General features: G+C 36.0%; 1 protein-coding gene across 1 annotated transcript; it reads right to left on the reverse strand.

The window, feature by feature from the left end:
* Positions 1–4728: 4728 nt before the first annotated feature.
* LOC127413260 (transcription factor Sox-3) lies at positions 4729–7480 on the reverse strand. Its single transcript, XM_051650235.1, has one exon. It carries the CDS (start codon positions 6320–6322, stop codon positions 5423–5425), a length of 900 nt encoding a protein of 299 aa, XP_051506195.1. The 5' UTR covers positions 6323–7480; the 3' UTR covers positions 4729–5422.
* Between the last annotated feature and the right edge of the window lie 7473 nt (positions 7481–14953).

Here is a 14953-nt window from a genome sequence, read left to right on the forward strand (position 1 = left end):
CTAATCAATACCTGTGGCCTAGATGAGAGGCCTCATCTCCCTGTTTCACGCCCCTCCCCCATTCCCATAACTTCTGTGCTGCATGTATTGTCTCTACTTTCCCAACTGTTTTCACTGTCACTGTGCATAGAGGCTTTGCATCAGTCATTACAACTCCGCCATCTGCCCTCATGTTGGTCACACTCCACCCAGTTCCAACTTGGAGAGGCTGGGCAGGAGACAGGCACCCTAAAACCTGTTTACATCATGCGTCAGAGAAACTTATCACACCTGCTCCACCCAAGAGAGCCTTGCAGACGTTAAGGGCAGGGTAGTGCCATTTTTAGGGAAATTTTCAGACACTCCACAGCCATGCAATGGATTTTTACTCAAATATCATAGTGACTAATGCTCCACAGGCTATAACTAATGCTAATCACTTCTCCAAGCTCCAGAGATATTTTCAATGAATAAACTGTAGACATCCGAATGGATTATTCAAGTACTATAAATGTGTGGTGTTTAACATGTTTAGCACAAGAGAAAGCCTTATTTGGCTGCTCCAAAGAAAGATTATGGTGGTTAGCTGTGTGAACTTTGTTAATGGGAATTCAGGAAACAGGGATTTAAAATAGGTCCTGCATATTCCTGATGTTGGGCAAAACAAAACTACATTCATGTCCTAAACCTCCTCAAAACTCCTTTACATTTTGAGACCTGCTCAAAAATGTAAAATTACTCTAACCCAGAAACTCATTTGAGTTTTATGCACTAGAGTAAATAGTTTCATCTTACAAATGGCATAATTCTTATTTGTCCATTGTCAAGACAGAACAATTTAAATGTTAGCTAATATAATGATTTAAATGCCTTCCTTTCTAGTTCTAAATCTAAAGCTCTAAATCTGTTTTTAGGATAAAGTAACTCAAAATGATGGAACAGGTCAAATATGACCTCTTCCGAGTTAGAGGGCAGGTGGCACTTGAAACATTAAGATCAAATCAGAATGCATAAAACTCTTTCACAGGGATATAGCTATACAATATCTCACACTAAAAAGATTATTAGTCCAAACTGCTCAGTGCATCTTCCCTCTGTTTGTCTCTCATTAGCCCATTCTTTTCATCAAAGCATAGTCTGTCCCCTTCTGTTAAAGCTCTATTAATTCGAATTATTTACTCTGTGCTGACATCAATGCGAGTCGTTTGCACCTGGACTGCGGGGCCAAGCCTGCATTGGAGCAGCAACCGCCCTTTAAACCTCCCACTCTGCATTCTTTGTGGTTTTGTATTGCCATCGAGATCCATCTATACAATTACCCACAAACATCAAAATGATATGAGGAAAGAAGCAAGCTGGCAATCACACATCCACCTAGACTAGATTTGTGATGAACTTTAACTGTCAAATAACATTTAAATGTCTTTACAAATATACTTGTAAAGAATGGCATTCGCATTCCAACTGTGTGAGTCTTACACCTTTTGGAGATTTTCAGGAAAAAAAAAAATTTGAAGAATGATAATATGAAAAGTGAAACTAGGTGAAAAGGGTAGCAATGCTTATTTAGTACATGAACATAAAACGCAGAGAGGAACCAAATTTGACAAGAGGAAGAAGTTAAGCTCACATGTATTGTGTAGTACAAGAACAGTACATTTACAATACTAGCAGGAGACAATGGCCATTGGCAAGAGAGGTGAGCCTGTCTTTTAGATAAAGTTCAGGAGAATGTACAGCTCTCTGAGGTGGGATGAGTCTGTGAGGGTCAGCTCAAAGTCCTGACCCCGTAAGGATTGGATGCCATTTTCCCACGGCGGGAGCTGATCTAAAAGGAGCTCGTCAACGACATCTGCCCCAGTTCAGGGAGATTATCTCACCCCCACACCTCGACTCAACTCTGTCCCTACAGCCCACATGAGTCTCACTCCAGTGGACAGGCCCAACAGCAGTGCCTTGAGCCAGCTTGCTAATCAATACTCTGTTTTTGGTACACAACACCACAGCAAGTCCAGTCTGGCACCATCGAAATACCACAGAGCCTGTTCGTTTATTTTTCAAACACACCCATTTTCTCAACTGACGTACTGTAATTTGTGTATGTATGTACATTGCAGTACAGAAAGAAAAAAAACACCCATATATTTGGAATGAGCAGTTCCCAAAAAGAGTTGTTCAGCAGGTTCAGTGAATGAAATTAATACAGGTTTGCTGCCACTTTATTGGTTCTTAGCCTGGCATAAGTGTTCAAATATACTACAAACATACTTTGTTATGAATAATCATAACAAAATGAAAAACTGGAAGGATGTTATGGTATGAATTTCAACGAACAGAAAAAAGAGAGAGAACTGTACATAGGCAGACAGAAAGTAAGAACGCTTTCGCTTCTGTCTCTAATGTTATCTGTCTCTCAAACAGAGCAGTCTGCATCTTGCGTGGTTGCAGCGGGGTGTAATTATGTTGGTTAGGAAAAGGGGTTAAACAAACAGCTCCAGTGAGGTCATAAGCAGATGGAAGTGGGGATATGCCTGCACTTGCTGCGTGGGCACAGTGCTCCACATGACTGAGCGAACAAGAGAGAGAGAAAGAGAGAGAGAGAGAGGGAGAGGGGCCCAGTCTGTGCTGGAAGGGACCTAATGCATTCTGCCATCAGTACAGCTTCACTCATACCAGTTGTGTTTATTCAATAAATTCCTGCTGTTTAACTGGCACATGGATATGTCAGGTGATAAAATGCCATGATGTTAATGTTAAAACTTCAGGCAATCACTGAAGTCAGACACCAGAACCCCATAACGATCATATCAGCACCTTTTCCTTTATTAACCACTGCATCTTTATTCATCATTGCGTCTGACACAGCAGCATGATCACCCGATAGGCAGTCTCAAGCACACTAAAGTGATTTAAGACCCTGCTGCTGAATACAGAGAGGTCCATCTAATCTACTGGCATCCATAGAGGTGCATAGGGCAAACCCAAGCACAGCAATGAGGCAGGGATCATACCTCAGTGGGTCTGGCAAGTACAGCAGCCAAAGGATGCACTGTAGCTCTGGGGAATAAATATCCCAGGATGTCATGCAACTCATCCCCTGCTGTAAAATTTTCAGGTGCACCAACATTGTGAATCTCTGTTGCACATTTTTGAAGTTTAGTTTCATATGACTGTTCTGTGATGACCGAAGTTCATCTGCATTAGAACATCACACATTTCTCACATATAATATTTTCTGTTGACTGCATTGAGAGAAGACCTTTCAAAAAATTGTAAATGCTATAGTGACAACTGAATCTACATTAAGTTATTTTGAAGCATTCCCTACAAACATCTCATGCCTGAGGATTGTATTTAAAAATGTAAATGGTTGAGTGAGGTTTAAAATAATAGTAATAATAAATACTGTTGGTTCACTGTAAAATGTGTTTATAAAGTGCATTCAAAAATGTCTGCAAATGTTAGGCGCTCAGCAGACCAGATAATTATTGAACGTGGATGAATGAGCTTTTTCGGGAAAAGTAAGTAAAAGTCTAAGGGGAAAGAAAAATTCATTCTCTATTCCTGAATTTATTATTCCATATATATATATATATATATATATATATATATATATATATATATATATATATATATATATATATATATAATACATATACAGGTATATTAAGTATGTGTTACACATTACCAATATTCATAGGCTATTATATATTAAGGAGCACTCAGCAAATGAAATTACACAGTAAATAATAATCAAGGGACGATTATTAATCAAGTGCCACCTTTTCCCTTCTAACTGCAACAAAAAAATAATCGTCCCATGACTAACACAGACCAAAAGAAAATATAATTTGATATTCAAATAGCTAAATATGATCTAGCAAATATTTAACCTCCGTCTGACCCTATACAATATTCAGCCACAACTGGGAACTCATGAAGCGAAAGAGACAAGAAATAATATCCGCATTAATATCTAATTATGAAGATAATTATAAGAATTTATCGGCAATGTCATTGTCTATCTGTTTATGACAAATTCAAGAGATTAAAGATATTAACAGTTAGCCGAAATTTTCAAGTAATTTGAAGGAACTGTGAGTACCTATGACTCAACAAGTGAAAATGCTGGGAAAAATTACACTTTGTGAAACAAACAAACAAACAAAAAACATGACGGTTCATGTGAAGCAAAAAAACAATCTTATATTTTTGCTTTAATGTTTTGCTTATTTTGTAGGTGCCCTCTTGTGTGTGTTTATGGTTTGTTTTCTCAAACGAGAGTGTAAAAAATGTATCTGAGTTTTATATTTGTTGTTGATAAGCTGTAATCAAGACTGAGGATATATAATATACACTGATTGGCACTTTAGAAAATAGCATTCAACGTATTTGTTTCAACGTTAATTTATTTAATATTTTTCTCTTTTTCTAATATTTTTATAGGCCTACTGTAATTTACAGACCAATCGTATTCTCTTAATTTATGATACAGCATTTCGATTTTTAAACACAAATATATTTGCAGATTGATGTTTAGAAAACAATCCACGCATCTTGACGTGTTGACATCTGCTTGGTAGTGACTGTTTCTTAATTCGCATGCTTTCTCTTAAATGATTGATTTAAATGACTGCATTTAAAGTAATTTATAATCCTCCGACACTGATTTCTCGTTACGCTTAACGATTTGAACCGTCGGACAAGTCATTAAATAAAAAAATAAATAAAAAAAATCTAGCCAGGAACCTTTGTGTAAAACAAATTTATTCGTTTGGGATTAGGATGTTCTTCAGTAGAAACGTCAGTTTAAATAAAACTCTCCGTCCCACATAATGGGTTAACCTGATACTGCCATAACATCACATAAAGGAAGATTCACAAAACAAGTGGAACATTTCAACAAGACTTACAGTGGTTCACAAGCTTTTTTAAAAAAACTTACTATAAATAAAACAACTTTGCGCTTGCGAACAGCACAGTCTTTCATTTCAATAAAACCTAGTTCATAAACGAAGAACAAAAAGACTACACAGATTTGGACACAGCCAACAAAACTGACATTCTAAAAATAAGTGTAAACATTTATGAGTGAACATACTCATATTTTATCTTTCTTTTTGTTTTTTGAAATACAGCCTCTTCACGAAGCCACGTGCCTTTTTTCATAGAGACTAAATCTGACGGCAAATAAGTCAGAAGTCCAATATTTTTCTACAGAAGTTGACTGCCATACGGCTTATGATACAAAGCTCATCTGCAATACAATTTGTTTTGTTGGGCGCAACACTCAAAAGGAAGTCTCCGATATGTCGTCATAAATTGCTTTAAAACGGACAACTCATTGAGATTAAAAATAGTGTCTTTTTTAAACAAAACTGAACTTCGCTTCTTTTTTTGCAAGTATCCGAAGTTCTAAGTCTCTTTTTTTTCTCAGAGTCTTTCAAATGTGTGTTAAGGGTAGTGTTCCGTTCACGCCGGTCCCTGCGCTTTGATAGTGCGGGTGAACGCTGTGTAACCGACTGGTCTGTAGAGCGGAGTGGTCGGCGCTGTCTCCTCCGGGAGGCAAGTACATGCTTATCATATCCCTCAGGTCTCCCAAACAAGCACGCTGAGAGTGAGAGGTTATGGCCGGAGGAGGAGAGCTGGGTTCCGTCTTGCACACCGAAGCCATGGAGCCCAAACCCATTGCACTGGAAGTTTGCTGCGTGAATGCTGGGGACATGCTGTACGTCGAAGCAGCGTTCATGTAGGTCTGGGCCGAAGACATCATCGGGTACTGAAGTCCCGCCATGTCGTACCTGTGCATCTGCTGAATCTGGGGGCTGTTCATACTGGGGTGCTGGGGGTAGGCCAGCTGGTCCTGCATGAGGGAGTACGCGCTGTTCGTCCAGCCGTTCATGTGCGTGTATTCCATCCGCTGCCCCACCGAGACGGCGTTGTTGACAGCATTGGCACCTGGCGCCAAGAGTCCACCAGGCAAAGAGTACTTGTCTTTCTTCAGCAAGGTCTTGGTCTTCCTGCGGGGCCGGTATTTGTAATCCGGATGCTCCTTCATGTGCATGGCTCGTAACCGCTTGGCCTCATCAATGAAGGGTCTCTTCTCGGCATCAGTCAAAAGTTTCCAGTCGGCACCGAGACGCTTGCTGATCTCAGAGTTGTGCATTTTAGGATTCTCTTGTGCCATCTTCCTCCGCTGACCGCGAGACCACACCATGAAAGCATTCATAGGCCGCTTCACCCGGTCCTGATCGTTGGCACTGTTGTTTTTACAGCCCGCCGCGGAGCCCGTGTTGGACTGCGGAAGCGGGCTTTTTATTTCGGTTTCCATCATGTTATACATTCAAGCGACTTAGAAGTGGTGACGAGCACTCGAAAGAAAAAGCTGAGGTTTCTTAAAGAATCTTTGAAAATAAAGTTACCGGTAGTCAGTCAAAAGTTCAGTGAGCTCAAACTCTGGTAAAATGAAAATTTCTCCACACAAGTCCAGTATGACTTGCTCTGCTCTGCCACGGAACTCTGCAAAGTTGTGCGCCAAGCTCAGCTGTTAATAGAGGCTCTGCCATGTGATTTGGATTGACAGCATAACAATGAGCTCAGCTCGGACCAATCAGAGAGCGCCTCTCAATCCACCATCCAAGCAGCGCGCTGCCCGTACATAAATGTATCGGGATTGAGTTTTAATGGTATAAAATACATCACGGGCAACCACTTTGCAGTTTGACAAAAGTAGGCCTAATTACTTTGCAAATATTGTTTTAGCACTGTCGTTATCCACTGAAAAGGTTATGGTTAACCATCTATTTCAGTTCTACAGAAAAAACAGCATATTGTTTCACTAAGTTAAATAAACTGATTTCAGTTTGCATTGGAAAATATACAAAACTATTGTAGGTAGCCGAAGAGAAATACATGTTTTTTTTTGTATTTAAATAATCAAACATGAAGACAAGAAAATCAGGATAGTACTTATTCGGATCATATTTATATAAGATAGAAACTTAACCTTTTAAGATGTCATGGGAACGATACATTTCAATATAATTAAATTTTGTGTGTGTGTGTGTGTGTGTGTGTGTGTGTGTGTGTGTGTGTGTGTGTGTGTGTGTGTGTGTGAATGTGTTAACGCACGAGCTTGGTTCTAATTGTGGTAGGCTAAAACAAATTATTTTATTTTTGTTGTTTGTTTGAATTTTTCTTTACATTGCACCTTTAATGGTCTGACTTAAACATATTAATGAAATGAAATGTTTTGAGTTTTACTTGTTTATATAAAGGAATGTCAAGTCCTAAAAGTAACAATGACACACTGAGACGTATTTCTAAGGCTACGATTTAATTAAGGAGCGGAGCATTGCTGATTAATTAAGATAAACAACTGCAGTATTCATATTATTGCATCACAATTCATTCAATTTCTAAATGATTCTAATCTGACACCTCAGATTATTTTAGTTTAGTTTAGTTTACAATTATAGGACTACCTAAATTTATTACAATATACAGTATTACATTACAGTAATTTTACGAGCAAAAAAAAAAAAAAAAGAAAAAGATATATATACATACATACACTACCGGTCAAAAGTTTTGAAACACTTGACTGAAATGTTTTTCATGATCTTAAAAATCATTTGATCTGAAGGCGTATGCTTAAATGTTTGAAATTAGTTTTGTAGACAAAAACATAATTGTGCCACCATATTCATTTATTTCGTTATAAAACTTAATAATTATTATTATTTTTTTTTAATTGATGACTTGGACCAAATAATAAAGAAAAGCAGACAATAAGTGCCCAACATAGATGGAAACTCCTTCAATACTGTTTAAAAAGCATCCCAGGGTGATACCTCAAGAAGTTGGTTGAGAAAATGTCAAGAGTACATTTCTGCAAATTCTAGGCAAAGGGTGACTACTTTGAAGATGTACTTTGTACTTTGTACTTTGACTATTTTGTTTAGTCACAACATAATTCCCATAGTTCCATTTATGTTATTCCATAGTTTTGATGACTTTACTATTATTCTAAAATGTGAAAAAATTATAATAAAGTGTTTCAAAACTTTTGACCGGTAGTGTGTGTGTGTGTGTATGTGTGTGTGTATATAAAGTTACATTTATTTTTCATTTTTGTGATTTAAAAAGTTTTTGATTTAAAAGATCCATCGCATGTTTTTCCCATATACGGCCTAGTTTGAAATGAAAATTTAATACATGATCGCCCCCATGTGGTCCAGATATGTATTAATCAGCAGCAGAAAAGTGCTATGCTGAAATAGCAATTTGAATTCTTCTAAAAATAATTGTTTTATGCTGATTAATATTATTATTAACTTTAAAATTAGCAATTATTGTCAAAAGTTGCATTCATTCCCACGTATTATTTTGACGTGCTCAACAAATGACTCGAGTCGTAGTTGGGAGAGATTTTCTGTCTCCTGGGGAAAATTTACACCTTCAGATTATTAGCACATCGTCCATCGAGAACAGCGTAATTTAACACATTCAACGCCACTGAACGATTAGAGTGCTGAATATTCACGAAGGGCTTTTAACACCACTCACTAACGATTTAGCCATTTAGAGTAGTTTCACCATGTGTGACCGATTTGTAGGACATGCCCAACACGTCTCCGTTATTTACTTTCCAAACGGTTCTTAACAAGTTGGGGTGTTGATATGCTACTCAGAGGTTTACCATTGTAAAGCAGGGCATACATTATTCATCATATAAATGCATGATATAGCCTAAGCCTAGCAATAGGTAATAGTGCGCTAATTAGAGTTATATTGAGATTAAATAAATACAATAAAAAAATAATTATGAAACACGCACGCATGGAGATATATTTAGGCGGCATTTCCTTGAAAACACCAGCTACATTGCTATGGTGATTGATTGGTATGCTACACTGAGAAAGGACGATATTTTCAGTTATCACGGTGAATATACTGTATAATCGATTTACAAAAACAAACCATCTTTGACGGTGGATCTTCTTGCTTTCAATGGGAGGCAAAAAGTGCATTTGTCATTTGTAGGAACATCATTAGTCATTTTACATTCATGTGAATAGCAGTGCGCCAGCCTTTATGACAAAAGTTCTAATTAGAGACTTATTCCACGAAACCGGTGATTTATCCGAGTGGTTTCAGGGACACATCCTCTTGTAATCTGCTTATGGAAATGTAGAAGACAGTGGGAAAGGGAAAACTCCCAGTTACCCGGAGCTCGGTAATGAGGGCTTCTGTTCTCCAAATTTCCCAATTAACGTAAGCCAAGGCCGAGGACCACCAGGAAAGCTTGCTAGTGTTCAACATCATTGAGCTCTGAGCCCCAAGGCCTCCGAAAATCATTCACGTGTATGATGGCCGAGAAGAGAATTCAAGCAGAGACCTGAATGAGCATACAAATATACATTTACAGCATACAAATGTAAGAATGTAATTATGATTTATTTAAATTAAAAGGCATGCGACGTGAGTTTTTATTCGAAATTAAATAAAATATGGTATAGCAAACGTTTGAAATGGCTCAACCTTTTTATTGAAAACACAAGATGGAAAACTGATAGTTTAATTAATATCAGTTCAGTGCTGCTTTATAGGTCACATGTCAGACCTGTAACATAGGATATGTAACTCTTAATGCAACCGTAGATTTTATTAGTTGAACGTCTTAACAACGTGTTCTGTCTCTGACAAAGTATTGAGAGACTAACAATATCCTAACAATAAATCACCACAGGGCTATTCTGTATCACCGAGCTCGTGGATTCACTTGTTAATTAACTGAAAGTGGAAGTAAATTATAGCAGAGCGCACGAGACAGCAAAGCATAAAAAAATAGAAAAAAGACGTTGTTTTCAAGATTAATAAGGATGCAATCAGGTGTTCTCAGTAAAATAATGTAGTGAAATATGCCTGCACGCGATACATACTTCAAATTACAACAGCACGAGCAGCAATTTGAAGAGCAGCTTGTGCTGGAACCGAGCAAGACTTTTGTCAGCACGGGAAAAATATGAATATTTGATATGCTTTTTAATGCTTAATGTTTAGGCTATCATTTAGGCAGGAATATTTTTATGTAGAATACATTTTTTTTAAAATCCCAATGTAGTATACGGCCTATATAGTATATTAAAATACTTCTGATTAGGTGTGAAAAGTACAGTTACAATGGAATACAATTTAATTAATTCAGATTAGTTTTGCAGCATATATAAAACTATAACTGTAATACGTTAAACGACAACATGTCATAAAACAATCCTAAACTAGCTATTAAAACCATTCTTGTAATCATCATCATCGTTTATATATATATATATATATATATATATATATATATATATATAGGCCTATATAAATATTTTTTTATTATTAAATATGGGCTCCGACCATTAACATTTCTCTGAAGTTCATTTAAACGTCGTAACCTTAAGAATGAATAACTTTTTTTGTTTCAGCTCAGTGGCTGCGGATAAGGCTAAAGTTACCATGGTTAACACAGAATGATTTTTCAATTGCAGGAACAATGAAGACCGTCTCGTTGGGATTTGCATGATTTTTGAACAGAATATGTAAATGAATGTGCAATTTCAGCACGGTCTGTTATTCCTTTTGTGTTTAGCTGAATGGTTGCGTCCCTTCTTTGGTTCTGACACTGGTAAAATAATATGCACTGGTCAATTAAAGAAAAAACGAGGCTTGAGCCTTAACTTCTTTCAGATGTCTACGTATTGGAATGATATTTTTTCTCTACTTGAAGTGTAGCCTACGTTTCACTTCGGTATTTAAAAATAAGGTAATGATATGTAGTCTACTTTACAGTTAAATCAAAGGAATTAAAAAAAGGCTAAATAAAATAAAAAAAATTAAACGTTGTTTTTACGTCTAACCCTTTCTTGATTATTTCCGGAAAAGTCTCCGTCATAAAAAGATCGTCTATCGTAAAGTGCTTTTCATTAAAAATAAAAAAGTTGATTAATGCACTCTCTTTACATAGACTCATTTCCCACCAATTTTCAAAGAAATAAAAAAGAAATAAAAAATTATATATATAATGAATGAATAGGCATTCATTCGTTAAATATTCAACATTCAATTTAGTTTAATCACGTAAAATGTTGACAGCTGATACTGACAACACGGATTTGCTAACACGCATTCCTCGGAACTGGCATGACATTACACGTGTGTCCTCAGCAAGACAAACATCGTTTCGAAACTGCGCTTAAGCACTGCTGATGTGTCACTTGTAGAGGATGTATAACCATAATACTACACCGGCGCAGAATGGGGTACTTAAAGCTACTGACTCATGCTCTATTTTCACTTAGCCAGTTTTCTTCTTTTTTTCTTCTTTTTTTTTTTTCTTTTCTTCTGAACATAAGATTGCTGTAGTCCTTGAACATTATTTAAAGACAAAAAATAAAAAACCGAGCTGTAAATAAATAAGGTTTTCCCATTTGACAATGTCAAAAAGGAAATCTTTTTTTCTCACTGATACCTAATCCTTATATCAGTTTGTTTGAGTTTCTTAAAGTTAAGTCAGATGTATTTACCTCTGTCAGGGAAATGCAGAGATGAACCAAAACAAACTCTTCTTTTGAACATCAGAGCATTTGCCTTCCATTACTGTCCCCAGCTTTTTGTTAAATTGATTTGTCATGGCATCATAGTCCAAGTCCAAGTAAAGATGAACAATGTTACCTGAAAAATGATGAAATGTAAAGGTCATTCTTGTCTTTTATTTGTGATATGTGAAGCATGTAATTTTATTGCATCAGGGTGTTCCCATTTGTCACAGAATACAGCTACTTTAAAATGTAGAGGTACACAACACTGAATAAATCTCACTCCTACATTTTGAATTGTGTGGTTATGTGGACAATTTTTTTAGTAAACTGAATATCTTTCCTTATTATTTTTCATAGACTTGTCTGTAATCTTTACATACCATCTGTACCAGGGGAAGGCAAGACATGACCACTAAATGCTCTTTGTCCACTATACTCATATATATATATAATTATATTTTTTTTTTTACTTTTCTACATTGTAAAATCTAATTAGTTGGCCTTAGATTTTTAAGGCAATCTGTTTGCACACTTTAAGCAAGCATACTTATTTGACTCAAGTAAACAGAACTTAAGTTTACTTATAACTAGTTAATGTTACTAAGAAACTACTCTGTGAATAAAGTATCATTGTTTTTATTTAATTATTTAAACTGAGCTATAGCATGTCTTTTACAGTAAGGGAAATTATGACTGGTATCTAAATTAGCCAAATGGCACATTAGATTCTCCTCAGTACTTACTAGTGCACATAAACCTGCACTTTTGTAAAGTACAGTTGAGTAAAGAAAAATGGCTTACATTTAACAGGCTCCAGGTTCACCAGAGGTAACACTATTCACCCTCATGGTGACTTCACACAAATCACATCTATCAACCACACACTACAACAAAACAACAACAATAGTCATAAGAATGAAAACGATATACATTTTTAAATAACAATTATTATTTTTCTACAAAAGTTCCCTTGTTTTGACCAAACATACATAATATATTCAAGCACAAGTGCTTGCCGCAATTTTGAACTTGATAATTTTGAGTTAATAGTACTTGATGCCAAAGTTTAAAGAACGTATATATTTCAGTTATTTCAAGAACTGTTTAATTAGGACCATTTTTATTAATGACAACTTTAGGGTTTAGAGAGTAACTGTAACTTAATTAAAACTAATAAGCATAGTGAAAGATTAAGCTTAAATTGAGTAAATTATTTTTTAAGATTTGAGATAACTAGTATTTAATTGCTTAAAATTAGTATTAATTTAAAAGAATATAATTGACAACAACATTTTTTAAATTATTTAAAAATAAAGTACCGAGTATATAAGAGTGGTGTGTTGCTGCAGAATAATAAAGGAATGTTTGAGAAGCTCTTTACCCCAGTCAGTGATGAAAAGGACTTCTGATCTAATGCAGCATGAAGCTAATGTGCACACATCATATGCAGGGACATTATGAAAAGCAGCAAATGGTCTGAATACACAGTCCCTATTTGCTCCTCGATGACAACATTTTTCTACAATATCTTTAACTTTCAGGAGGAAAATTGTTACAGAAACATTAATAAAACCACATCTGGTACATGGTGCGTTAAATGAAAATAGTTTTAACTGCACTTATTCTTGCCTAATGAAAGCTAATTTCAATTAAACCACTGATTTAATTTAGCAGAAAATTACTATAAATATCATTTTGATTAAATCACTGAGCAAATTCTAATAGCACAAGCAATTGTCTTTGAGCTCAGAGGGGTTATTAGCTTCAGCTAAATGTATCTGTAAAGGAATATCAATGTGATAAGGAGGCATATCTGTGTCCTGAACAGCACACTGTGATAATGTTTATATGCCTCTGGGGTCAATGCCTCCGAGACTCCACAGACAATTTAGCAGTTATGCATAGCTGAATTATTTCTGAAACAAAAAACAAAACAAAAAAAAATGAAATAAAATATAAATGTAAATAAACGAAAACTGTTCAAGAAAATTACACAAAGATATATGAAATCCTGAGCAAAATAAACAGAAGCCGTTTTGTTAACTGTTGCCTTTTGTCAGTCAGAATTGTCATCACTGAAATGCTATCACTGGCTGCAAGGCTAATTACAGACCCCATTATTTCCCATGTATCATTTGAATCATTTCCATGTACTACAGTTTCTCCAAAACAATAGAAACTTTCTCCTTTTTTGTTTGCAGAGAATGCTGAGTTGTCTGATTTTGCTTTGCACCAAATGTGGCAAGCAGATGGCTTTTGTTTTAAACATAATTAAGACCCCACTAATCTGGTGCCTTTTAAAAATGAAACAGTTGCTTCATCAGACCTTCATTAGTTAAGATAATATTGTGGAAATGCACAATTAATTTGCAGGGTATATCTTTAATTAATTAAATACACCCAATTTTCTAATATGATTAATGCCACAAAGTTGTTATCTTGAAATTATTCTAAAATTAATATGTAACGATAATACTTTATGCATTATTAGCAAGAATTGAGGTTTTGGCTGTGGCAAAAGCCTGGAGAAATAATTACGAAGGGTAATTTATTAAATCTTGGGAGAAGAAACAAACAAGTATAAATTGATATATTAATCATGGGCTTCATTACGTTAATCTGCGAGGGATTTGAGGTGAAAATGACGAATCTCTGATGAGTGCCAAGCGCTTGATAATGAATAAACTGGCCATAAATTTAGTCTGCATAAAGGTCTCATTAAAAGAAGCATAATTTAATTAAGAGTTAGCCATCGCCCTCCAAATGCATTAATTACCTTGGGTGTGATGAGATGAGTTTTGGGATTACTGATGATTTCATTACAGCCAGTGTTGCTGCTAACTGTATCAAGGACCTGCTGTTGTTGACAGTATAATGGATTGGGTGCCTGGGGATGAAGATGTTCACCTTGGCAAAAAGAACAGAAAGGAGACATGGAGGACTACACTGGACCCTCATAGGTGGACATACCGCATGACTCAATGCACTGTCTATTATTCACATTTCACTCCAAAATGATCTAAAAATTTTGGCATGTGAAAAATAATTATACTACTGTATGTTTAGATCTCCAGTCATCTGTTCTGCATCTATACTGGTCTATACTGGTATATTTGTCGTGTCACCTATTGATACAACAGGGTCTGACTCCTAACTGACAAAGTTTAGAAACTGATTTGGTAATCTTTAGGTCGGGGTAGTATGCAGTGTCTAACACGGCAATTACTTGAAATGACCCAGTTAAAGGTGTTTCAAGAGCAAAGTGCATTACTGCCCTTTTCCTCTATCACATATACTCATTTGCCACTGATATGGCAGTTTGCCATACTGCACACAAACACCCTCTTTCTTTCACTCTCTCTATCTCTTTCTGCTGGGGTGAGAAG

The sequence above is a fragment of the Myxocyprinus asiaticus genome, chromosome 22 (genome assembly GCF_019703515.2).
Source record: "Myxocyprinus asiaticus isolate MX2 ecotype Aquarium Trade chromosome 22, UBuf_Myxa_2, whole genome shotgun sequence".
NCBI classification, from domain to species: Eukaryota; Metazoa; Chordata; class Actinopteri; order Cypriniformes; family Catostomidae; genus Myxocyprinus; species Myxocyprinus asiaticus.